This window comes from Colletotrichum costaricense, assembly GCF_030867565.1.
Source record: "Colletotrichum costaricense strain IMI 309622 chromosome Unknown Scaffold_2.1, whole genome shotgun sequence".
Taxonomy (NCBI): domain Eukaryota; kingdom Fungi; phylum Ascomycota; class Sordariomycetes; order Glomerellales; family Glomerellaceae; genus Colletotrichum; species Colletotrichum costaricense.
The window spans coordinates 2,102,873-2,127,553 of record NW_026848231.1 but is presented as its reverse complement, the minus strand read 5'-3'; the positions used below and the strand labels follow the sequence as shown (position 1 = coordinate 2,127,553).

Here is a 24,681-nt window from a genome sequence, read left to right as displayed (position 1 = left end):
AAATGAGGGGATATTTCAATAAGGGAGTAGATAAAATCAGCCATCTCTTGTCCGGCACTGTGAAGACTTAGTACTCCTGAGGCATGTGTTAAAAGAAGGGGAGCAATCGTCATTATAGCATCTATAAGGGAATCGCATTGTGCAATGATGGGTATCGAGACTACAGCAAAGCTCAGCTGTCGTGACACAACGATCCGGTCTGCTGAAGTGTTGAAATTCATTGACCAAGGGTGAGTGAAGTCGGCATCAACTTCTGTCAGTGTCTCTGGGCATGGAAGAATGCAAACAAAGTGCTATCGAAGTCGCATTCGAAATTGGTATGAGGCATAGCGAACATTTTGCTCACTTACACTACTACGAAAGTCTGCTACTTGTCTATAGGGAAAGGGCATAAGTTCCGGTTGACTGATTTTATGCAGTTACTCTTGAATGATGTATTAGTTAGGAGTTGATCAAGTAAGGTAATATCAGGTACTGCTGTTCGACATCTTTCCAGGACATCAAATCTCGCTGCAAGAAACTCGATCAATTCAAATTTGACTTCTCCTCATCAACCCCTCATCATCACCCTTTTCTATGTCAAGCTGAACGTTTTAACTAATAACATCTATTACTCCCCCGTTGTGCCGCTACTATTCCACAACTCCCTAAACATGCCCCCTTCCTGATCCTTCAACACTCGCGGTGCCCCTTTCTCAACAACACTGCCTTTATCCATGACCACGACCGTATCACAGTCCAAAACCATATCCAGGCGATGAGACACCATGATAATCGTATAACCCTCAAACTCCCTGCGAATGATATCCTGCATAACAAAGTCCGTGGCCCGATCAACACTAGAAGAAACCTCATCAAGCAATAGTATACCTCCTTCGGTACCGTCACGGCTCTTCACCCGCCTCCGTAAGACCGCCCGAGCCAGACAAAACAGCTGCTTCTGCCCCTGGCTGAAAGACTCCGCGGTGAGTCCGGCACCTATCCCGCCTCGCTCCTGTATCCCCGCGAGTAATCCTACTTGCCCCAAGACCTCGAGACACTCAGCCTCGGTCGCCGCATCAAACGGGTCGAGGTTGTCTCTCACCGAAGAGCCGTCGGGGAGGAAGATTGCGTCCTGTGAGACGGCTATGATGCGGCGCCGCAAAGTATCTCGATCGACTTTGCTGAGAGGCACGGAGTCCATCACAATGCTACCCGCACTCCCAGGTAGAGTCTCGATGAGACGAAGCAGCAAGAGGATGAGCGATGATTTGCCGCTGCCTGTTCTTCCGCATATAGCTACCCTCTCGCCGGGTCTGATTGAGAGGTGCAGATCTCGGATGGCAAGATCCGCAGGCGGCTTCTCCTCGCCCGCTGAGTTGGGCTGATCCCTGGAGACTCCGTAAGACGCTGAAACTCCTTTGATCTCGATTGCTCCCTTCTCAGGCCAGCTTTCCTTGGGAATGACGTCTTCGTCGGGCCCAGTCTCTGGAGTCACCGTATCGCTAAACGTCTTTAGGCGCGCCACTGCTCCTATACTTGTTTCTAGCATGGTGTACGACTGAACGATTGTAGTCAGGGTATCACCGAAAGACATGAGAGTTACTAGTGATGCACCGGTGAATCCAGAGCTGGCGCGCAGTTGCGTCGCCAACGTCACTACGATGGTCGCAAGGGCAGCCACGAGTAACTTGAGTACTAGCTGTAGCCAACGCTGGATGATTGCGAGCTGATATGCTGACCTCTGGCTGGTGTCAAGAAGGTCGTTGTTGACTGTGATATCTGCAAATATGAAACCCAGAGCTCTCAACGTCGCTAAACCCTTGAGAGTATCGATAAAATGAGAGCTGTGAACAATATGGGTCAGTGCAGTCCTAAATGAGTTTAGATAGCAGTCACCAGCAGACTCACTAGAGAGGACTCTTTGCTTCAAGCTCCAGAACACGTAGCTGCCTCGAAGTCCGAAGGTAAAACATCTGCACAAAGTACAGAATCGCCACAAGACAGGGGTAACTAATCGCCAACCACGGCGACGAGACGGCAATAACGACAGCCATACCCACAGCAGCAAACAGCAGCACGGAGAAGTTGATCAGTGCCATCGGCAGCTCGCTATCAATCAGAGCGAGATCCTGAGCAAACAAGTTCGTCACTGTCCCCGTGTCAGTCGTCGCAAAGAACCTCAATGGCGCGCCGACGAGCGTCCGCAGGGCTCGCTGGTGCAAACTCGATCCGGACTGTGAGATCATGGTCTGCGTATTGATGAAGACGACTACCATCAAGGACCCGAGACACATGATTTGTAAAAGAGCGTAGATGCCCATGTAGAACGCGCCTGAGCGCTTCGGGATCTCGGCGGTGATGTCCTCGGACCAGAACTTCAGCCAGACGGTGGGGAAGTTCATGCAAAAGGCGTAGGCGCAGCACCAGAAGATGAAGACGGCAATGACCCATGTGGCCATGCTTCCAAGGTAGTGTCTGTATACTGCAACATCGCCCAGCTGGCGTGCCTTATCCGGTTCGTCCGCCACGTCGGAGACTTCAGTGATTATTTGAGCCAAGGGGATCTTCTCAGGCTGGCTTGACACTTCATTCTTTCCTTGAGGAGAGGTCTCGGTCTCTTGGATCTTCAGACTTTGAACGTATTTCCCGTTGGTCTGCAAGTCTGCAAAGGATCCCTGCTCGACTACAGTACAGTCGGCACCGAGTGCGATGATATGGTCTGCAAGTGGTAAATGACGCACAGAGTGTGTGCATAATACGGCCGTGGTGCGCCTCTGGCGAACGATGCCTTGGTTGCCAAAGACCCGATTGAAGACGTGCTCTTCGGTGGTCGCGTCGAGGCCGCTCATGATGTCGTCCAGTATAAGTAGGTCACATTCGAGGTACAGGGCGCGAGCGAGAGCGACTCGTTGTCTCTGCCCACCACTCAAGGTGAGCCCGTTGCTGCCGATTTTAGTTCGATCGCCTTTGGGTAGTGTTGAAAAGTCGGCAGATAGCATCGTGGCATCGATTACTTGGCGGTATCGTTCAGGATCCAGTTCCGAGTGCCCAATGATATTGGCCTTGATTGTGGTATTGTAGAGGAACGGAGATTGATCGCAGTAGCCTACCCTGCGATAGTTGACACTGAAGATCGCTTCGCCAGAATAGTGTGGGATCTCGCCGAGAAGGCCTTTCAGAAGTGTCGACTTGCCAGAAGCCACAGGTCCTACGATGATGGTCAGGGAGTTGGCAGGGACGAATACGTCAACGTCGTCCAGAACGTACTTTCCCTCAGTCCATCCAAACGAAGCTTGCTTCACTGTGATTGAGGAAGAATGTAATTCAGTGGGCTTCGTATCACTTCCCAAACTTGACAAACGCGGGGCGTCGGGCGTTTTGCGATAATCTATACGGCTGTCTTTGTCTAGGTACGCCTGGATACGACCCAGGCAGGCGAACGCCGAAACCAGTTGCGGAATGGTCTGGAACAGGCTGCCTAACGGACCAGCCAAGAGCATGAGGTACGCCATAGAAGTGAAGATACGCGTGACGTTGAGGGTCTGAGAAGTCACGGCGAAAGCCATGACGGGGCCGAGCTGAGAGGGCGTGTATGCAATCGTCACGGCCGCGAGAAGCATCAGTCGCCATTTCCCACCCACGCTAATTTCCTTGAGGCGTAAGCTGTGTATCAGGGTTTCAATCGGCCCCGACATGGCCGAGATCTTGAGTGCCTTCATGCTCGAGATAGCTTTGGCGGTTACACCGACTCGCTGCTGAATTGACTCCATCCACAACGTTTGACGTTGTCCTGTGAATTTGGCGGTCACCGTGGAGGCTGCCGTGCAGACGATGACTACAACGACAGGTGCAACAAAGGCGGCGCCAATTTGCCGTTGCAGCAACCAACACGCCAACGCAACCTCGATCGTGTTGGCCCAGTATTCGTGGATCGGCTGAAAGCCATTCTTGACACGCTCCACGTCGGCGTTCATGAGAGTCAAAGCTGCGGAATCGTCTGCGGCGGACAAACTGATGACGGTCGTTTTGCGGTAGACGGCCGAGGCCAAGATGCCTCTTGCCATGTGGACGAAGCGCTCTTGGAAGTACCAGTAAACGGAACTGGACGTAGCCATGCCAATGTAGGTGAGAAAAGCAGCGCCGATATACCCGTACCCCTTGTTCGGTGACGAGGCACCCACAGGCTCCTGGAGATAGTTCAACAAGCTCTCAACCATGAGAGGTTGGCAGAATTTGAAGCCCATCTGACAAAGCCGTGGGATGATGGGCAGTATGAATGGTCCTACAAGCGTCTGTGCAATGCCCCTGAATAGAGCATGCTTGTGGCCCTGCGTTTGATTCTTCTCTAGAAGAGGCCCGAATTTGGCGTACAGGACCTCGGCTGACATTGCTTCATCGAGCGCATACAAGTCGTCGAGGACAAGGAGCTTGCGGAATCCCCTGAGAAAGAGGTCATTGACCCAACAGTAGGTCGACAGACTAATGATACCGCTCGTCGCCTCTGGACTTTGCTGCTTTTCGGAGGCTATTGCTTGCCTTTTCGTCCAAGATTCGATGACGAGTACGACGACTTTCAGAATGACACTAGCGATCGACAACCGAGCTTGATGGAAATCGTTGGCAGAGTCTGCCGACAGCCATTCAGTTCTCGTGCGAGCAATATCAAATAAGACAGTGATCAGGAGGTATACACCGAGCAGCATCGACGGCCGCGGTGAGCGGGCATGCTCCAAGAATGAGAGAAGGATCATGACTAAGGATGCAATGAAATTCATCGTATCGGATGCGAGCCCCAGCCGGGACGACCAGTACGTGCCACGACTTGTCAGAATGAGATGGCCAAGTTGCAGGCCACTGTAGGTCACAAGAGCAGACTGATAAAGTATTAGGTATAGTGTAGTTATAGGTAGTGTCTTCGCTTACGATCTTAAGGCATAGCAGAATAGTCTCGTCAATTATCTTTTGTTTTTGAAGCAATTGTAACAGTCGCGGCAAAGAACACAGGATCAACACGGCTGCCGGAGTAATTGCCAAGGCAGCTTGCTCGAATCCGACAGTGAAGTCAAAATCATCACGGCATCCGTGGACGACTGGACCCCGTGACCCGTCGTTGACACATGAGGAACTCATCGAGAGGCTGAAAATGCTGGCGTTGGGTAAAGATTGCCGAAAGCGCAACGGCGCACAGTTGAGACGCGTCGCATAAATCGAAAGGATTCGACAGAATTTTGAAGAAATGTACCTCGGTATTAAGAATAGGTCCCTTTATCAACAAGTTGCCCCCTGTGCGGCGTATCATCACCCCGAGCAAGTAAGCATCATCTGCTTGGCTGAATTTCCGGCTCTATCGCTCGACATTTCGGTTCTCCACACGGAACTGTGCCCCTTGGGCCAAAATGAACAAAAAAAGTCAACCTTCTTAAAACAACAAAACACACATAAGAACATTGCTTCACTCCTCGCCTTAGCAAGGGCAAGGGAAAATACAGAAATTGCAAGGAATAGGGCAGGGGATGATAAAGCAGAAGCGTCCGGGACAAGGTCCGCGACCATCATCACCGCCGCGAAGGCCCATCTCCATCTGCTCTGTTTGGGGCTGTGGGCGCTGAGGATCTTTTGCGCGGCGAGGCTGATTAGTGAGAGGTTCAAACGTTCACGGCTATTCGACGAAAGAGGACTCTGTGCTCACCCATGGGTTGGTAAGGGGCCGGCTGTTGGGCGTCGCTCAATGTGGAAGGAGAATCTGCACGCCCAGATGGGGCAACTTGGCTAGATTGGTCCATTGTGTTGTTGGAAGTGTTGTTGGAAGTTGGTGGAGCTTTCGTTGACAATTGCGCAAGATGAGTACACTTTTTTTGGTCGCGAAAGAGAGAGATGTTAATGTCTCCCGAAGATGAGAAATATGGCCTGGGGTCGAAGATGTTGCTAGGATGAGAAAGGTAAATGGCCATGACGCAGCCGCCTCAGAAAGAGATGGGATGACAGCAATCCAAAGGGTGGCTGTGCAGGCGTCACGTGCAGAGCCGATCAGGTGATCCTTATTAAACTACGAATGCTGTCAAAAGCTCTAATCACGCGCCTGCCTTCCAGAAATTTGATCAAAAGCGAGCTATATGGACTTGGAAATGCGAGGTGATAGACAATATCCATGATGGTTGAGTTCTCCTGCCGTTTGGTGGCTGCGCATTGCTTCTGGAGTAAATTCCATATCGGACGAATGAGGCGGCAGACGCCTCGGAGGTCCGACCCGCCGGTCGGATCCCAGTTCCGGAGCCGAGACCCATTCTCTTGCTCCGTGCCCGGTCCGGTCATCTGCTTGTAACCGCATTGTCTGAGCTCAGCCAGTGTGTTGCTCCTCATCCTACCTTACCTTGACAAAATTGCTTTGGAAATTAAAAAAACGCAAATTTGAGGGTGATTTCTTTTTCCTTTTTTTTTTTTTTTGGGGGGGGGGGGGGATTACGGTCATAAGATACAACTCGATGCGTTTGCTTCAACTCATTGCAAAGAAAGTCGCCTGCCTTGTAGTATCCCCGGCACAGTAGGGTGATAAGTGAAGATAGGCCACCCCGACTCTATGGCGACATAGATCGCACATGTAAACGCCGGGTAAGAGATGATACACCAAGATGAAGTGGAGGCGGGATCGACATATATACTGTACGTAGGTGCTCATTCGCGCATACAGTACTCAACCCCGGACCCGTTTCATTCCAATCCCGTCGGACAGTTTCAAAAATAAGCCTCTGGTTGCATTGGCTCTCGGGGCGATCGCTGACTCGCCATGCAACTGTACAGAAATACCTACAACTGCGGAGCGACCGACACAACAACCGGGCAAGGATACAACCCCCTTTTTACTATTTTGACAACTCCCAAGAGTTGCTGAACCATTCAACTCATTCGCATGTGGGGGCCACCCGCGCGAACAACTCACCATCGTCAAACCACTAGCCATCGTGGGGGGTTTGGCGACTTTATTTTAGTAGGGCGCCCTCGCCCTTCTAAATAAAGGCAATGTATGAGACGCGGACAGCGTCCCGCACCACGGTCGAGAGAGAGCCAAGAGAAGGACAAGAAATAATTGAAACGTTCATCGCCAAGACCAGCGCGAGACGGCAGCCACAAGCTTTTCTTGCCCTCCTACTCTTTTACCGCTTCATAGCAGATCCCAATCGGCTGCTCACTAAGCCAACCTCACTGTGATTGTCGCTGGCATCCTTTCTACCTCCCTTGGAACCGATAATACTCCAAACCTGCCAAGGTGCAGCCAAGGTTTTCGGGCCACCAGCCGATTGCACCGCCAGACGTCTGTGGCCGAGCCTCAATTAGCAGACCTCCAAAATAGACATGATACTCCTGGCTATTGTCAAAACTGTAAAAAACAGGAAGTGAAAAGAGGAGACGAATGCAAAAGGGCTCCTTGTGAATGAAGTATATAATCGAGACGAATGAACGCACAGTCTCGGTCTCATCTCTCACTAGCTCATCATCATCACACAACAGTCTTCAGCTTCAACTTCATCCGATTCGAACGCTTCGAACTCATCTAATCTTCCCCGCAACTGCCAAACGCCAGACTACCAAACCCACATTCAAACTAGAAACTATGCGTGGCATCTTCTTCACCGTCTTCACCCTCGTGGCCGCCGTCGCCGCGCAGGCACCGTACACCGGACCTTGCTCTGATACCGCCTGTGGCGTGGAGAGCGAGAACTGCGATGTCCAAGGCCGCCAGTGCTTCCCATTTCCCAACATTGCTCCAGCGCTCCGTGAGGGCTGCGTCTGCGGTTCTGGTTAACCCGACATACACCAGACTTGGAATTTCATAGGCGTGAGTACGGACCACTTCCCCGTGATGTGTCAATCATCATCTCATACTCAATATAGGTTTTGGGATCAGACTCGGCGAAGATCAAAGCGGTAAGGCGCGCATAAAAGGGCCACCGGAACCTCAATTGGAAAGGTTCCGTAGAACACGGCATAGGAACATGGCACATAAGCGACTACTTTGGCGCCAAGGACATCGAGGACACCAGCATTGTTACTTCCATAGCTAGATTTTGGCTCTTGATTACAGCGAATTCATTGCATTTGAAATTCCAAGTGTCCACTGAATACGAAGAAATATTGTTCTCCGCTTGGGTTTGTGACTTGGTCTGGCTCTACAGATAGTATCCTTGCAACTCCGATTCTAAATCTTCCGAGAAAAGAGCTTGTACCCATCATCAACCTCATAACGTAGGACTTGCTCAGATGGTGGACTACTGCGAACAGCGTCGACAGACAAGATTTGCGCGATTCGTTCGTGGACTGATTCCGTTAGCTGTTTGAGTCAGTTTATGCCAGAGAGAAGAGCTTGGCGTTGCTTGACGGACATTGTACCGAGCGAAACCGCCCAGCCTGGGGCCGCGCGAAGCCATACTCTTAGGAAGCTTGTGTCGCGGGTTTCTCGAAAGGATAAACCTGGCTGCAATCTTGACTTCAAATGCGGAGAAGACCGTTGGAGAATCCGGGAGACAACGACACAGCCAAGTTAACTTTGCCATTTCCATGGCTCATACTTTGGTGTTTAATTACGCCATCGTCCGAGGATAACCTATTCTTCACAGTCTTCATTGGAGATGCTGACTTACTCGGTCGTACTACATTATTCTTCGCATCCGACTGATAGCAGTACCCGTCATTTCCAAGCGTTTGGATACGGCTGGCTCCACCATCAAGATGTTTAGACTGAACGAAATGGACATATACGTTGGGAAGCCAAGGCCCTAAGATCTTGTTCGTCCTGTCCCTATCTCTTCAAAGACGGGACCTTTCAAGTCTCAACGTCTGGCCGAGATTCCGTGACCTTGCTCGAGTCTGCCTCAGCGGTATCCCACTCTTCGAACTACATCCTTCACACATGGTCCCCGAGGTTTAAAGCCGAACTTGAATTCAGAGAGTTCCGTCATGTAGCGGATTGCGTTCATGGCCACATTGTCGACCTCCTCCAACGGTACTCTCTTAAAGGCCCCTGACAGGCAATCGAATACCATAAAGGTGTTATCAAGAGACACTTACTTACCAGGTAGTTTCGTGTACCTTGGCTTAGCACAGGTAGGGGCAGGTCAGTACGTAAGCTACCATTCAAGTTCAGCCATATTTCAGGGATGAAAGCCCCCAAGTTTCCAAATTCATCATAAAACACCTTCTTATCCCAATCAATAACCCAAGAATTCACGAACAATGTCACTCCCTTGACGATGCGCTTGCCACAGATCTTATCCATCATCTCGGTTCTCCGTGGGATACTTTCCGGCGAAACCGGTCTTCAGCGCATGATCTTCGATACCACGGCATCAATGTAAGCCAACTTCGTCCGTTCCGCAAGGCGCGACTGCCGCTTTCTGCCAACGAAGTTATCTGGGATGGCTTGCGATCGCACCACGAAATCCACGTTCGTGTGCGTTGCGACGAGAAACCAGAGCATCTGTCGCAAGCTAGTCTCCATACCGCCTTAGACGCTCGTTGCGAGGGTGAAGGCCAGATCTATTTACGACAACGGGGCTTGTTTCGGTGTACTTGGCGGTAACTGCTCGGCTTGCACTCGCACACTTGATAAGAGAATTCTCATCCAGAAACAAGCACATACGACCACACCCATCGGAGAATTCGGGATCCCGTCCGCTCTCCCATAGACAAGCCGATGAGGGCCAGATCAGTAGTTGAGTCGGTGACGATCAGCGAATACCTGGTGTTGTATGTTTTTTGTCGTTTTAATTGTTGAGTGGTGGGTCACGATGTTGCTTCGATAGCAATAGTGCCTAGTAAAGCTGATCGATTGACTGGCCGAAACTTTGACGCAGCAATGGATCCGAGACTCGGGGTTAGCAGTTGATCATGGAGTCTCGGATAGGCATGATGCTCGTGCATCAGAGCGAATCGTGAGTTTCGCGGCTATGCTCCGGTGATCATGTCCATGCTCGCAGAGGTCGGCCTGTGGCTGTAGTACACGCTGCGTTTCTCAAAGAGCTCATTTTGTGCTTCGGCGGTTTTCATAACCACCGCGGGAAGGATCCCAAAGAGTCTCGTCGTCGAAACTGGTCTATTGCGCCAACCCATTCATCCCGCCGTCGGGGCAGTCTCTCTAAAGGTGAGCGATGGAGGTCGCTAATGATGGAGAGATTGAGGGGCTTTAGGGTCGTCTCGTCATTCTTGCCTCTTTTTGATAACAGAAAGAAGACTGTAACCAGTGCGACTGCTACCAGTGTGGCTGCGATCAATCGCTAGCCATATCGTCGTTCAGGCGAATTACGGTAGAGGGTTGAAACTGGGCATGTAGAGATAGCAACAGGTCGAAACACGAATGGTGCAGGCAACTTATTACACGCACGGAGTAGTGATCGCACCATCCGCCCAAAGGACAAATGCACGTGAGTGGGATCAACAACCAAATCGCATCCGGGCGTCTTCAACCTTCGGAACAATACGCAACGCTGGCCAAAGTCTCACCTGGTCCTTTTCTCATATCGCAAGGACAAACGCACGCATGGGATCTACTCCGCAGGTCATGAGAAGAAGGCTAGCAACGTCTGCCCAGAAGGATTCACCCTAGCCGGGGGCGCTGCCTCACTGGCCGTATGAATGGTTGGTTGATTTGGACGAGTTGGCAGGATTTACTGTAAACTCCGCTCCGGAAGAAACACTGGACGGGGCCGATCCGTTTGGACTAGCGGCCCGTTTCGACCGGCAGATGGCGGGAGCGGGGCCTGTCCGGACGCTAGCGCACCGATAAGCTGGGGTGGCAACTTCGAGGCACATTGATGGGTTCTCAGTCTTTCTCGTAACGAATGGCTATAACAAAGTTCAAAGACCGCGTACATTCTCACATACAAGAAAGAGATGGTAATCTGTATGTGAGCTAGTCTATAGACATAAGAAGGAAATGAAGCCTCAATACTTTTGTATTGCAAAGTCTGATGTACCTCATTCCTCTGCCTCTGGCTTCTGCGCGTATACCACGTGGCTGTAATGATGTACTGTTAAAGAAAGTCCATGATTCAGACCGTTAAGCAATGTCAGGGGACGCAAGACTCACAACTCGAAGTAGGCATGGAAAATCTTCGACTTCAGTTCGCGACGGACTTCGGCGAGGAGAACCACAACTTCCTCCTTTGTCCAACCGAGAACGCCAGTGAAGAGCCTAAAGGTAAAAGCATCAAGTCCATCAAGAACTTGCATCACGTTGATCATGCCGCATTCCTTGTAGTGGGGATCCTTAGGCCAGTCTCCGATTGGGATCTTGTACTTTTGGTGGACAACGTTGACGTAATCACCGGCCTCCCTGATCCAGCCCTCCAGCTGAGGCCCCGGGTTGGGATCGCGGCCTACAATTCTGCAAGCCTCGAAGAACTTATGCAGCCACTTGTAAGTCGAGTGCTGTGGAGTAAGTGAGCCATCGTCGCTTCTATACTCCAAGTCGTAGTCCTGGAACTCAACCCAGCCGCCCGGAGCTACATTTCTAAGTTACTAATCAGCGTCTGAAACTTGAACTTATCAGTTCCTTCTGAAGTCTTACTCATAGACACTCCTCATCAACTTGGGCCAGTCTGCAATAGAAGACGTCATGTATCTGCTGAAAATGAAGTCGAATTTGCGTGTGTGAATCCAAGGACTCTCAACATCATCAATCTCGAATTTGACATTAGGCAGGACCCTGAGCATCAGTTAGGACGAACAAATTTGCTGGCTTAGAGGACTGGTGTACTTACCAAGTGGGTTGAATGGCACTCAAATCATTTCCCAATATCTGCGGGGTTGTTTATTAGTTCAAAGACATCACGGGCTCTCTTTTCTTGTACGGGTTTCAAGAAGCTCACTTCAGCATGTGGAAGCTCTTCGGCTACCTGCAGAGCCCCTGGTTTATATTAGCTCGTGGCGTTACTCCTGCATGGACTCTCTTAACTTACAGACTCCGGTACCAGTTCCTATGTCGAGGACTCTATTGATTTTCTCCTTCTCAAGAGGGGCTAGGTAAAGTTTGTCGCCGATGGTTTTCACCATGAGCATGTGGTTGAAGTCAAGACGGTCACTCTCAGTCTTTGAGTGAAAGAAAGTTAGCTCTTGCCTCGAGTTTGTAGATAGTCTTGGGGGCAAATCATGCCTCATCATTCGGACCCCAATACGCTGATCAAGATTAGCCGAGCGTCGCACGTTGGGCAAGGGCTTTACCTACTGCCAGAGCGAAAAGCATGGTAGCGGCGGCCATGCTCCGTGGGGTAGTCAACAACGCTTGAAGATAGCGATGCCGTATACGAGGACCTGGATCGATATTCAGCTACAAAGTAAGGTTTCGCAAGTTCAAATTCTTACCAACGACTATCAATGGTCGATGCAGTGTCAGATCCCTGGCGACGGAGTTAGAGCAAGAAAGGAACCACGTTGACTTATAGATCACAGACCAAGCCCTCATCGTCGACCTCAATGTCACCTGTCTCAATCTCGTGATTGTTCTGAGGAGATCCAGGTCCGGCCGGAGAGGCAGTCTTGGATCTCACTGGTGATGCAGTCTTGGACCTAGCAGGGGAGGCAGCTTTCGTGCGCCCCGGGGAACCCGACGCGGGTGCGGGTGGGTCGATTGGTGATCCAACCATATCGAATGACAACCTGGGCAGCGTCCGGAACCCCGTTCTACAAGGTATGCTTGGACGCAACGTCGTTTGAAAAAATTGCGAAGAGTGGGAAGTAAGAAAGAACGTGTTCGGCAGCTGCAGTTATACCACGAAGAATTTGTACTCAGTTGGGTTCTCCTCTTTGCGCGGGCCCCTACAGCTTGGAAACCCATTGTTGGTGCATGCACAACCGTTCCGTTTCCTTGAACCAACATAGCAAACACGCATACGCCCGGGGTCAAAGACTAATCAGCAGTGTCTTAACGATCTCGTAGCGGGGGCTATCAGGCTGTCGCAGCCCATGCATGTTGGTTCGAGTCCAATGGCAGACTCTGACCCAGCCTCCCCGGCCTTCATGTGGGTAATGTGATAGAAAGTGATCAAGCCACCTCATGCATGAATCAGCTTGCAGAACATATCTGCTGCCCCCTGCTCCTTGGACAGAAAACCGAGGGCCGACCCCCCAAATGGAAGGTGGAGAGACAACAAGTCTGGCCCTCCGGAGCGGAAGCAAGCAAATACGTGTTTCAATCTTGAAAGAATCACTTCAATGGCATTTGAATGCATATAGGTAGGTTACAGGCTTCTTTCCTCTACTTTACTCTACTCATATTGACTGCGCCTGGCTAAGCTTCCGTCGTCGGCTTCTGTGCATAAACAACGTGGCTTTTGTTCTCATTGTTAGCCGAGGACGGAATGGGGGAAGAAAAAACAGTATCTAAATACGAGGAGGGGAACTTACAATTCCATCCGAGCATGGAAGGCACCGGTCTTCAACTCTTGTCGACAAGCTGCCAGCATTGTCAAGACTTCCTCCTTTGACCATCCGAGAACTCCAGTCAGTAATCTCAGATTGAAAGCTTCCAGGCCATCCAATACGCAGATGAGGTTACAGAGTCCGACATCCTTCATATGAGGATCCTTGGGCCAAGGACCGAGGGGTAGTTTGTACCTCTGATGAGTGATGTTGGTAAAGCCGGCCTCAGTGACCCAGTCCTTGAATAGAGGCCCTGGGCAGGGCTCACGGCCAATTTGTTTGCATGTCTCGATGAAGGTTCTGTTCATTTTCATGCATTCGTGTTCCTCAGTTATTGAGCCATCATCAGAGCGATACAGGAGATCGAGATCTTGAAATTCTACCCAACCTCCGGGGGCGGTATTGCTACAGCGGGTCATCAGTTGAGGAAGGTTTTAGTACCATGTTTTCAAGCTTACTCGTAGATATTTTTGATCAACTTCGGCCAGTCGGCGATAGCGCCGGCCATAGTTCGGCAGAAGATGTAATCGAACTCGAGTGTATGTAGCCAAGGACTCTCGACATCATCGACCTCAAATTTGACATTTGCTGGAACCCTGTGACTGGTCAGAGATGAACGGATACCTGCACACTCTAGTTATACTTTGGACGTACCAAGTTGGCTGGTTCGCACTCAGGTCATTTCCAATAATCTGTCCAGCCATTCGATTAGCTCACTGTCCAGTCTGTAGACGAAGATACTGCTTTTCGCGGGCTACAAATATGTACCTCTGCGTTAGGAAACAAATCTCCCATTTCGATAGCCCCTGCCTTCAGTTAGTTGATTGGAGCAGGAGCAATGAAATGCAGAGAAGCTACATACAGATACCAGTCCCAGTGCCGATGTCCAAGATACGATGAGTTTTACTCTGTTCAATCGGGGCTAGATACAGCTTGCCAGTGACCTTGAAAACCAAAGTCGCTAGCAGATCAAGACGTTCCATTTCGCTCTATCACCACTTTGGTTAGCATGTGGATTGAGCGTCTGGCGGAATCGAAATAGTACTTCGTCATTCGGAGCGTAGTAAGCTAAGATGTATTAGCCCGAGAGAACGAAATATTTCAGCCACAGTTGCTAACCTCCAGCTCGAAAAGCATGGTAACGACGGCCATGCTCTACGGGATAGTCAATCGCACTAGAAGTCAAGGAAGCCGTATAGGATGATCTAATCGGATCGTAAGTGCTACTCCTAATTGAACGGGGTGAGGAGGAAACCCACATCTGATCATCCATGAGCGAGGCCCCGTCGCTGACCTAGCCTTTGTGTTAGCGAATATTATGAGAATTGAAGCCCAAGCAAGAAGGCTACCGACACTCAGCCCTTCGTCAACCTCAAGTTCATCTTGTAGGTTTTCGCTCGCAGGAGAGTTCGCCCCTCCTGGCGAAGCTGTCTTAGACCTTTGTGAGACCGTGTTCTTGGGTGAAGCGGTCTTCGATCTGGCGGGGGATGCAGCCGTAGGTGCCGGTGGGAGATCACTCGGTGAGCCAGCCATGATGGAGGCTAGTGTGTCTAAAGGTTGCAATCTTCGTCCCGAGAGTCTACACTAAGATCTCAATCCAAAATAGACTTATATGCGTCGGACTGTAGACCCAAACACTGAGAAGAAAGGATCGGTGGGCATGACGAGGGTGAATTTAGCTAGACAATCAGCGACTTTTGTAAGAAATACTTGGTATTGATTTCCCTGCATCCTGCGGGTTTTCGGTCATTGACGCCCCAATGCTGGTGCACAACTTGTGCTTTCTCGTGCAGACTATGCAAACAAACGTACCATTTACTAGGTTCACATGCATCTCGCCGGGGTGGAAACAAATCAGAGCGTTGCCAATGATCCATTGAGCAGTTGGTTGAACCCTTGAAGACAGGCTCTATAATAATGAAACCAATGAAGACTACTGGTTCCGGCTTCCCCGGTCTACTAGTGGATCCTGAGTCTCTCTAATCCAGAGTGTTGCATATTTCATCAATTTGCACCGCTACGATTTCCCAATAGGTTTGCACGCCATCCTCGAGGCGGCGAGCGAGGGATGATTTCAACCGAGGCAGGCAAATCAAGCAACAGCCCCGCTTAGAGTTAGTGTGTCAGACTGTGTAGTATCTTGAAAAATGCTCCTCCGCATGTTGATATCTATTGCTTAGGTACACCAGCCGAAGTGTCTAGAGCTCTTGCTAGAGCTTCTGGCCGTAGACTACATGGCTTCTCTTTTGGTTAGTCCTACTGTACGCATCGTACTCTTATAGGGTGATACTCACAATTCGCCAAAGGCGTGAAAGACTTGCGATCTCAGCTCTTGGCGGACTTCGGATAACAGGGTCGACACCTCTTCCTCAGTCTTGCCAAGAACCCCACAAAACAGCCTCAATGTGAACGCCTCGAGCCCATCTAGAAGCTGGATCAAGTTGCCCAGGCCGATTTCTTGGTGGTACTTGTCTTTAGCCCACGGTCCTAGAGGCACACTGATTGTCTTATGCCCGATGTTGATGAATCCTGCATTCTCCACCCAGTTCTCCAGCTTAGATCCAGGGCATGGCTCAATGCCACAGAGCCTGGCCGCTTCCAGAAAAGCTTGGTCCCACTGGTGTGTTTTGTGATCGGGCCTTAGGCTTCCGTCAAGTGACGAAAATTCAAAGTCATAGTCCTGAAACTCAACCCATCCACCTGGCCGAAGATTTCTGTGCGGAAAGAAGATCATCAGCCATCCAGTATTGTGCCGCTTACATCTAGTATCACATACTCATATGCTCTACTCACAAGTGTAGGCCAGTCGGAGAGAGATCCAGCCATGTAGCGGCTGAAGATGAAGTCGAACTGTTCTTCATAGACCCAATCACTTTCAACATCATCGATCTCAAACCTGACGTTGGATGGGACTCTTTTGATGATTAGCTATAGATCAGAGATCAGAGAGGCAGTGGGAAGTTCCATATCCTACAGTCTTGGCTGGACGGGACTCAAGTCGTTACCGATGATCTGCTGACTCTCAGCTTCCGGCCGTATCATCAGATCCTAGTAGTACATACCAACGCGTTGGGAAAAGTGTCGCCCATCTCGATCGCCCCTGACAGTCATAAGCTCAGAACTCTGGCACCCGTCTAATGTAGACTCACAGATACCCGTACCAGTACCGATATCAAGTACTCTTTGCATCTTCCTCACGTCAATTGGGGCTAGAAAGAGGTTGTACTTGAGGAACTTCAGAACCAGCTCGTGATTGTAATCCAAACGACCTAGTTCATCCTTGCAGCAACATGACCGCCTCGTCAGAGAAAGTAGCTCTCTTGCCGTTACTTCTATTGCTTACCTCGTCATTGGGGGCAAAGTAGGCCGTGTCAAGGTCAGCATGGTCCCGCAGCAGAAAACTCGATACACTCACCTCCAGCTCTGAACGCGTGGTATCGTCGCCCATGTTCTGTAGGGTAATCTACGACACTAGAGGTTACGGACTTGGTGTACGAAGACCTGCATCATTAGCTCTAATCGCGTGTGGCAACTCAAGTTCTTCATAAATCCGGTCATCAAGGGTCGAATCATTGTCCTTGTATATATGAGCTTAGTGTACTGCGTCTATAATAGGGCGGGCTATGGACAACTCACACTGTCACCAACTTCGAGTTCAACACCTTCATCACTAGTATCCGAGGCAATGCTCATAGGCGAGGCAGCGTCGGATCTATCCGAGGAACCTCCTCCGAGGGCGCTCATCTGGACTGCCGTCCCGATGTATTTAGCAGGTGTTCCGAGCGACTGAACCAAGGCCAAACAGATGAGTCTACACAGTAGCAAAACCTCCGAGATAGTGGAGAGAAGCACTCGCGAAGTGGCCGCGACCCAGCTGCCATGGTTTTGTATCCGACGATAGAGTCTGTCTTCTACATATCGCAACTCAGGCAACCGCTACTGAGTCTGTTGGTGATGGAATCATACAGCATGCAGACGGCCCAAGCAAGAATACCTAAAGTCCTACACCGGTCGTGATCCTGCAGACTCCCGAAGTCGCGAGCTAATCGGCGGCCTGCGATTTGACGCTTCGCTTCCATCGGCTGGGCGCTGTTGTCCTTGGCTCTGGTGAGACCAATCATGTCTCTGTGCGTTGATCGCCCCTGTCTCTGATCTGTGCCGTGTTGGGCGCATTACGTGGCCCAACTTGCTTCGTGGACTGTTGGAAGAGGGAAAAGAAACGACATGCATACTTCGGGCCCGACAGGAGGGGAAACGAGCAGGTAGGAAAGGTCTCGATATCTTCCATTCGTGCGGACCATAGAAGTCCGCAACAGTCATACCACTAGTAGGCATAAGCACTGCGATCAATTAAGGGGGAAACCGGTCACATACCTGTTTTTTCCCCTTATATCTCATAGTCGAGAGGGCCAACATCTAGTGAAATTCCCAAGTGCCAAGGTACCTTCGGCGAGAACTCCGTCTCCGAAAGCGTCGAGACAAGGAAGGGCCTCAAACCCCGCTCCTTCTCAGCCGACTCAAGAACTGATGAGACTGCAGCTCGAGCAAGTGTATGCCGAAAAGTGCTGCATATATCGGAGCGAGGTCGTGTGGTCCGCAAGGCCTAGTGTCTCCACTGGCCCTACGCTCATCCAAGAATCCATTCATTACTGTCTCGATAGCCTCTTCCACAGTCAGCCCGCTTATTCTGACCCTGGAATTCCGTTCCTCATTTTCGTCACCTTCGTGGTTGTCTTGGGTGGCTGCGGATGTGCTGATCTGAAGTTCCACGTCTACGGTAGCTTCCCTGACTCGTTTGACTTGTTCTTGATCGAAGTAAGGGCCGCTGATGTAGTTGACCTCGGTCGTTGAGTCGATTCGTCGTTGCGCCTCGGGGTCTTTTGCTTCTCTGATGAAATCATGAATGAGAACTCGAATCTTGTATCCGAGAATTGGGTCGGCATTGATAGATGAGGTCGTCAGCCTGGGAGACGTCGCGGATGGCGCTTGCGCCGTGACCGGCTTGTCTTTGTTTGTTCTAGGCATTTTTGCGCTTGATCTTATTAAATTTCGTCATGTAGCGTAGCGTCAACTTCCGGTATCTACTGTCTACTTTAAATATGACCAGGAGGCGACAACAAGGTACCTGGTTGTGGCAACGGAGATGTTACGGGACTCTAAGATTTTAAAGCATCTCGAATGCACCTTTACGTCTTGTCTAAGTGTATTGATACTTTAAAGAGCTTAGATACCACTTATTATACGTCATCGTCTATATGTATCTACGGTATTACGTGAACTTATCTAGGTATTGCGACGTTCTAGTCCTTTCCTTAAATCTCTTCTTGCAGAGGCGATCTTGGTTACGGAACTACTGCGTTGAGTAGTGGAATGTGATTCATCTCTACAAGTTATGGGATACACAAGTAGAAGGAATACGTTTTCAACAGGATGGGCGACAATAAATGATCTCTAAGGTGTCCAAGGATAGCATCGAAGGTGAAATGCTTTGGATCTGAGAGTCTGGACTGCGTCATGAGCCAAGCACAGTGGATCTGCCATAAGTAGCAAAGACTAGCCAATGGTTTATAAATTAAGTCTACCTATCCGATGTGCCTCATTATGGCGTCTGAATCTGATCTTGACCAACCAAAAGACTACTTTTGATCAATCACGGGGGCTCTACTGATCACGGCTCTACACCGAGGGAGGTCTCATGTCGAAAGCCTGTGCAGCCCAAGCCCAAGCAACCTTACCCTCCTCATATCCGTACAAAGCATGCTCATAGACAGTAACCTTCTCATCCGGGCCATTCTTCTGCAGATTCTTATTCTGAGGCACGCCTGAGATGGACAGCCTGACGGCGATCTGCTGCTTCTTCTCATCAACCACAAACTCGTCAACCTCATACTTGAGTCCGGCGATGACAGGCAGCAGAATCTTGCCCAGGAACCCCACGGCCCCGACCGCCGGCACTAGGTTCCCGTGCATCGAGATCGTCTCCGCCCACAGCGCCGGCAGCACGGTGGGCATGGTGCCGTCGTTGTAGCTGTAGATGTACTTGCGGTACAGCGCCTCGATCTCGGCGGCCGAGATTGGGTTCTGGGAGGCCTTGGCGGCGTACTCGGGCACGAACGGCGGGGCGGGCACGGGGCCTACTCCTCGGCTCTGTTGGTTTGCGACCTGGTAGAGACGGACAATCTTGCCGTTCTCGAAGAAGACGAGGATGAGGTCCCAGACCTTAGATGGGGTTCCCTCGGGGGCATCGCCTGTTGTTGTGACGAGGCGGGCGCCGAGGGATTGGGCGGCCTCGTTGACGGTTAACTGGTCTGCGCTGAAGATACTGCCCTTGTCGGCCGTTGTGGTGAGGCGGTTGATGAACTGGTCTCTGCTTTCTGTGTTTTCGTTGTAGGTTGCTCTCACTACCGGCTGGAGATGGTTGTGAACTTCATCCCACTTCTTGTTGTTGACTGCGTTCAGGAAGGCCTGGAAGATGGAAACAATGTCTTGAGTTGCCATTTTGTAGCCGATTGGAGGGTTGTCTGTCTTGAACCTTCGATTTTCTTCTTTTCTCGAGAGATGGGTGAGAAGGTCTGGTATGATCTGGATATCCGATTCACAGTTGAGATAATGCTCGCCATTGTTATATATCCGTAGACGCACCAGCTTCTCATACCTCTAGCTCGTCATCGTCGCCAAGGGTAGCCAAGAGACTTCGGTCTCGCAAAGCTGACACTGAACGGGCGTTGTAGACGTGTAAGTCGGACCGTCAGCAAGGACCGACGGGCCGCTTTTGTTTGGCCGCCATCTTAATTGGGCCAAGAATTGCTCATACGCCGGGCACAGAGCCTCATTGTAGTGTTCCCGTATTAGGACAATAGGAGTAGTCTGTATCGGCGGGGATGGGGGCGGGTCTCGGTAGATGCCGTCCATTTCAGTAATCCTTTACCGAATTTATGGGGAGGTGCTCTTCTTAAAGGCAACCCGTTGCCAGTCGTTCACGATTCAAATCTATTATACTTTCCCGAGCTTCCAAAGTTTGCCTCAGCACGCTCACTGGTAATTTCCTTTGCGTAACGTAGTCTGACCTCTACACATAATGCAAGGCACTAGGTTTGCCTCTGCTTGTAGTGGACCTCAACTCGCATCCGAACTACAGCTTGACTTGAGCTAACCACGTCATTTGACAATCTTTGACACGCAACTCTTTCTCATACCACCAGTTCTGCCAAACAGCCCCTGAGAATTATAAGTTCAAAGATGTTGGCCGACCGCCTCTATGACTTTGCCGGTGTGTGAGAGCTCGGCCCATCGCTGGTGGATACCGGCTTCGCGCTGGCCCCGTCTCCACGTCCGCCTCCGGTCAGCACCCCCGACGTATTTGCGATTTCTCGGCCCTTGCCATTTCAAGTCTGTCGGTTGCTTTAAGTCCCTCTATCACCCTCGTCGAAATCAAAAACGAAGCTTGCTTGACTTCTGAGTTCTTGAGAGTTACTTCCGATGGCTGCCTGGATTGTGCATGATGAATCTCGAAGGATCACCCTACGATGATGCTCATCAATTCTCTACCTGGCCAATTAGCATGAAATGCTGACTGGCAACACCAAATGAAGTCCTAGATCACATTTGATGAACCGTAGCAGGAAAAAGGCAAGCCATATTGTTCCATAAACAGCTACAAGGGTTGGTGCCTCATGGAACTCTCGCCATGCCCTCCGTAAGTGTCTGGTCAGGAACTTCGTGGTTGACGTTGCCCGGGTTACCAACAGTTTGGACCGACTTTGGAGAGAAGTTCGCTAAAAGTTGGTTTTGAGGTTGTGATTAGTCTGTGACACGGCCAATGAGAAACACAAACCCATTTCTCATTCTGGCACGTCTCTCTCGCCGTCGGCATTTCATTAATGCTGTTGCCTGATTTAGGCACTGCTTCCCTTGCTGCCATCGCTCAGCTTCATTTCCTTGCACAGTATGTTGTGTTCAGTGTTGGAAGCGAAGATCGAGGTTTTCTCGGTGCCTGTTCATGTTGCTGGTTGATACAAGATACGATCGCCTAGACAAACAACAGTGCATTCGCGTATCAGCATAAAACCCCACGTTGCCTCTGCGGTTAGGAAAACCAAACTTCGTCTGCATTCTCATCAGCAACCGACACATCTCCATCAACTGAACACAATTCGTCGAAAGTTAACATACATACCGATACTTGCACCTCCAAACAATAACCATGGCCGCCGCCGCCGCCGAATCTGCCCCCTATACGGGTCCCTCTCCTCGCGAGATGATCGAAAGCCAAACTCTGGCACAGGAGATCATCAACCGCAACAATGACGCCTGCCCCATCCTCGACTCTGATGAGCTGTCTCTCCTCTCCGATTTTGTCAAAGATCCATCGCGGGCACGCTTTCTTCTCGAGACTCGCGGACTGGCCGACGAACCCACCAAGTCTGGTAGTCTTGTGGCCTACGTCATCTCACTACATGGCACCGACAAGGCCGCTCTCACTGACGAGGAAATCAAGACCCTCAATAGATGGTTTGAGAATGACCAGAAGCTTTGATGCAATAAAGAAACATCCTGAGCGGGAATGGCGTGTTCGCATTCTCATGTAGCGAAAGGGCTTCATTGCGACGTGGCAGCGATCGTTTTGTGGGCGGGAGAAGCTGGCTTGACTATACACTGATCGACCAAGCCTGTCATATAATCAACAAATACTCTCACAAATGGCGATAGCACCTGGTCTCAAGGTTCAAGCCTGAACGTATTTCTTAAACCAGTGACAGTGGCAGCTTTTCTAATGGGATTATGGACTATGTGGTGCCAACCTGTAATCCTTTTCTCCATATCAAAACTCATGACTTATTCTTCAGCGTAGACAATATGTCGTACAAGTGGCACCTAGAATTAGCGATGGAATTTGGTTCGATTTGAATAGTTTGCGACCCTCTAACTAGGTTTACCCACGGATGAGAACCTGTTCCTACGTTCTTGCTCCTTCCAACTAGTTCTGGCAAGATGGTAACGCAGCAAGAGCTGCTGTTTCCACTTTCACCAACACACATGATGTAGCACCGCAGTGCGGAAGAGCTTTTCATGATGAAAGTAGTTCTTTCTTGCCGTGCCATGGGCGCATCTCCTCCTTCCCTCTCTCCTTCATCGCTGGAAGCAAAAAGTACCAAGTACCTAGGTATGAAAAGAGGGGAGAAAATCGAGGAAGAGACATTCCAATAGAGCAAGTACGGACACTCCATGGCTGTTATAACCTACCGATGCTTTCGAGATTTTCCTCTCCAACACCCGACTTCCATCTACATGACCAACACCCGTATCGATGGTCAAACTATCAAGCCGACGTGGTCAATTTGCGACGTATGTATTCTTTGACCTCTGATGTTACATTATGTGATTCATGTTCCCTCTTACCGCCAGTATCTAACATCGGCCCTTAGGTGCCAAGCTAGTCGGAGGTTGGCGAGGCGTTTGGAAGAAAACTGAAGCAAAGGTAGAATGTAATGCCTACTCGATCAAAGCCGGGCGTTAATCATTATTTCAAGGAACTCTTCGAATTATTCAATCGTGGCCATATCCGCCATCTCGTCGCAGCCCTTCCGCGCATCGACAATAGTCAATTGATATAGATAGCTTGGTGTTGCTGTCGGATCGTTGATCACTTGGCAGCAGTGCCCGGCTTGGGAATCTGCAGCTTGACGAAGACGCTGCTGAAACCCACTCAGCGTCGATGATCATGGCGAACAGACATCTCAGTGCCGGATACGCCCACGTCTTTGACAAGCGCCGAAGACGCCTCAATCCTACATGTGGGCGAACCCAGGATGGTCCTAGACCTGTCGATCCTCGCAAAGGAACGACGTCCGATTTGTTGGAATGCGACATAGGATTCATCTAGACCCCATAAGCATAATCGAATCGATATCAAGCGGCTTGCCTCGAATAGCAGCCGCGCGAGCGCACTCGGCCGCCCCTGAGTGGTGTTCAACGTCTGACTGTACCAGGCTCGAGCTTCAGAGTTCGCAGAGGCCTTTACGCTCTTCCCATCGCGCGTAGGCTACAAGATCAACTTCGCCTACGATGTAGATGCTACGAGCAGCTCCCGAGACGAATCTCTCGACACAAATTTCGCCGTGCAGAACGGCTGGTCCAAGTACCCTTCAAACCGTCATTCCGCTCCAGGGCATGGCTACCAAAGCGACATATCTCAGATGGACCCCAAACTCGGCATCACGGATCCCCTCCAACGGTATCCAATGCCTTTCCCCACACTCGTCCTTGACCAAACCAAACCACGCCAGATCGTGTCTCGTTGCCGCGACCCAATAAGACGTCGCAAGGCATCTAGGCGAAATTGAGTCTCGGTCGCATCCGCAGGTCGCCCCCCTTCTTGGTTGATGGCGGAAATGGCAGATATGCCAGACAAGAGCATGCTCTCCCCCGGAACCCCTCCGGAGCCCATTCCGTCCATGACACCGGTTTCGTACGCCAACCAATGTGGGAGCGAGACGGCTGTCCAAACGAATACCTACAGACTCTTCGCGAGTCCCCCACAGAATGTTTCGTTTCAAAGTGAGATGGGAGTTGGAGCACCGCGGATCTGCTCAGCCACCAACACCACACCACCGTGGCCACCACGTTTGACTGCTCATCGAGAGGGAAAGTTTTGTCGGGAGAGCATGTATCTTTGCACGGACAGCAAGCAAGATGGCCTGCCCGCCATAACACCCCACCATCCTCTTTGGGCGACTCAGCCGCAACTCAGGCTCGCATCCCTGCGAGCTGTAAGTAGCAAGCCACACCCTCCCTGCCTGTCTATGGCTGTCGTTGATCTTCTGGGTTGATCCTATCAAGTCAGTTCAGCATCACCTTGACTTTCCTTCCCGTCCCCCCTCTCTTCCCTCCGTCTCCGAATGCCGACCAAGGGTTGTGACATGGAACGTTGCTACTGCGAAGAAACTAGACTTGGCCCGCCAAACTCAGCTTTCGAGGATTCCACTTCCGGGCCAGTGTAAGTTCTCGTTGTCGGCATAGACATTCCGCACAAGAGGAAAAGCAAAACGGCGAAACAGCGAAGGGCAAGAGCAGTTTTGCTTCGTATCAAGCGCGGAGCAAAATGTCCCCTCTTTATGCGTCGGAGCTGTCAACCCCATGCAACTCTTCATGCGTCGCGAGCTTAGAGTCGCCAAGCTGCAACATTCTCTTGTCGACACTTGACAAGCAAAGTCAAATGCCCAACTCCCACGATCTCTCAAGTAGGAGACTTTCAGCCTGAAATCTGCCACTCCCTAAACAACCTACCGA

The 24,681-nt window shown here is 50.7% G+C and overlaps 12 protein-coding genes across 12 annotated transcripts; 4 read left to right on the top strand and 8 right to left on the bottom strand.

The window, feature by feature from the left end:
- Positions 1-610: 610 nt before the first annotated feature.
- On the bottom strand, positions 611-4,757 carry CCOS01_02357 (uncharacterized protein; the record flags this gene model as incomplete). Its single annotated transcript, XM_060450548.1, has 2 exons — positions 611-1,826; positions 1,891-4,757. The coding sequence occupies 2 exons, from the start codon at positions 4,755-4,757 to the stop codon at positions 611-613; spliced, it is 4,083 nt and encodes a 1,360-aa protein (XP_060319198.1).
- An 870-nt stretch (positions 4,758-5,627) lies between these two features.
- Positions 5,628-5,933, bottom strand: CCOS01_02356 (uncharacterized protein; the record flags this gene model as incomplete). Its single annotated transcript, XM_060450547.1, has 1 exon — positions 5,628-5,933. The coding sequence occupies one exon, from the start codon at positions 5,931-5,933 to the stop codon at positions 5,628-5,630; it is 306 nt and encodes a 101-aa protein (XP_060319197.1).
- A 1,658-nt stretch (positions 5,934-7,591) lies between these two features.
- Positions 7,592-8,299, top strand: CCOS01_02355 (uncharacterized protein; the record flags this gene model as incomplete). The annotated part of the gene is made up of 3 exons (XM_060450546.1): positions 7,592-7,754; positions 7,958-8,025; positions 8,228-8,299. The coding sequence occupies 3 exons, from the start codon at positions 7,592-7,594 to the stop codon at positions 8,297-8,299; spliced, it is 303 nt and encodes a 100-aa protein (XP_060319196.1).
- Positions 8,300-8,950: 651 nt separating this feature from the next.
- Positions 8,951-9,256, bottom strand: CCOS01_02354 (cytochrome P450; the record flags this gene model as incomplete). Its single annotated transcript, XM_060450545.1, has 1 exon — positions 8,951-9,256. One exon carries the CDS (start codon positions 9,254-9,256, stop codon positions 8,951-8,953), a length of 306 nt encoding a protein of 101 aa, XP_060319195.1.
- Positions 9,257-10,950: 1,694 nt separating this feature from the next.
- On the bottom strand, positions 10,951-12,617 carry CCOS01_02353 (methyltransferase domain-containing protein; the record flags this gene model as incomplete). The annotated part of the gene is made up of 9 exons (XM_060450544.1): positions 10,951-10,990; positions 11,063-11,485; positions 11,543-11,680; positions 11,736-11,773; positions 11,844-11,881; positions 11,934-12,063; positions 12,200-12,285; positions 12,341-12,371; positions 12,426-12,617. The coding sequence occupies 9 exons, from the start codon at positions 12,615-12,617 to the stop codon at positions 10,951-10,953; spliced, it is 1,116 nt and encodes a 371-aa protein (XP_060319194.1).
- Positions 12,618-13,373: 756 nt separating this feature from the next.
- CCOS01_02352 (methyltransferase domain-containing protein) lies at positions 13,374-14,925 on the bottom strand (the record flags this gene model as incomplete). Its single annotated transcript, XM_060450543.1, has 9 exons — positions 13,374-13,797; positions 13,851-13,988; positions 14,047-14,084; positions 14,161-14,198; positions 14,255-14,381; positions 14,438-14,460; positions 14,512-14,597; positions 14,652-14,686; positions 14,746-14,925. The coding sequence occupies 9 exons, from the start codon at positions 14,923-14,925 to the stop codon at positions 13,374-13,376; spliced, it is 1,089 nt and encodes a 362-aa protein (XP_060319193.1).
- Positions 14,926-15,682: 757 nt separating this feature from the next.
- On the bottom strand, positions 15,683-17,136 carry CCOS01_02351 (methyltransferase domain-containing protein; the record flags this gene model as incomplete). The annotated part of the gene is made up of 6 exons (XM_060450542.1): positions 15,683-16,106; positions 16,169-16,320; positions 16,455-16,492; positions 16,542-16,671; positions 16,736-16,843; positions 17,029-17,136. 6 exons carry the CDS (start codon positions 17,134-17,136, stop codon positions 15,683-15,685), a joined length of 960 nt encoding a protein of 319 aa, XP_060319192.1.
- A 747-nt stretch (positions 17,137-17,883) lies between these two features.
- On the bottom strand, positions 17,884-18,417 carry CCOS01_02350 (uncharacterized protein; the record flags this gene model as incomplete). The annotated part of the gene is made up of 1 exon (XM_060450541.1): positions 17,884-18,417. The coding sequence occupies one exon, from the start codon at positions 18,415-18,417 to the stop codon at positions 17,884-17,886; it is 534 nt and encodes a 177-aa protein (XP_060319191.1).
- Positions 18,418-19,068: 651 nt separating this feature from the next.
- On the bottom strand, positions 19,069-19,890 carry CCOS01_02349 (uncharacterized protein; the record flags this gene model as incomplete). Its single annotated transcript, XM_060450540.1, has 1 exon — positions 19,069-19,890. One exon carries the CDS (start codon positions 19,888-19,890, stop codon positions 19,069-19,071), a length of 822 nt encoding a protein of 273 aa, XP_060319190.1.
- A 1,705-nt stretch (positions 19,891-21,595) lies between these two features.
- Positions 21,596-21,928, top strand: CCOS01_02348 (uncharacterized protein; the record flags this gene model as incomplete). Its single annotated transcript, XM_060450539.1, has 1 exon — positions 21,596-21,928. One exon carries the CDS (start codon positions 21,596-21,598, stop codon positions 21,926-21,928), a length of 333 nt encoding a protein of 110 aa, XP_060319189.1.
- A 752-nt stretch (positions 21,929-22,680) lies between these two features.
- On the top strand, positions 22,681-23,735 carry CCOS01_02347 (uncharacterized protein; the record flags this gene model as incomplete). The annotated part of the gene is made up of 2 exons (XM_060450538.1): positions 22,681-22,737; positions 23,382-23,735. The coding sequence occupies 2 exons, from the start codon at positions 22,681-22,683 to the stop codon at positions 23,733-23,735; spliced, it is 411 nt and encodes a 136-aa protein (XP_060319188.1).
- Positions 23,736-23,774: 39 nt separating this feature from the next.
- CCOS01_02346 (uncharacterized protein) lies at positions 23,775-24,310 on the top strand (the record flags this gene model as incomplete). Its single annotated transcript, XM_060450537.1, has 2 exons — positions 23,775-24,161; positions 24,236-24,310. The coding sequence occupies 2 exons, from the start codon at positions 23,775-23,777 to the stop codon at positions 24,308-24,310; spliced, it is 462 nt and encodes a 153-aa protein (XP_060319187.1).
- Positions 24,311-24,681: the final 371 nt, after the last annotated feature.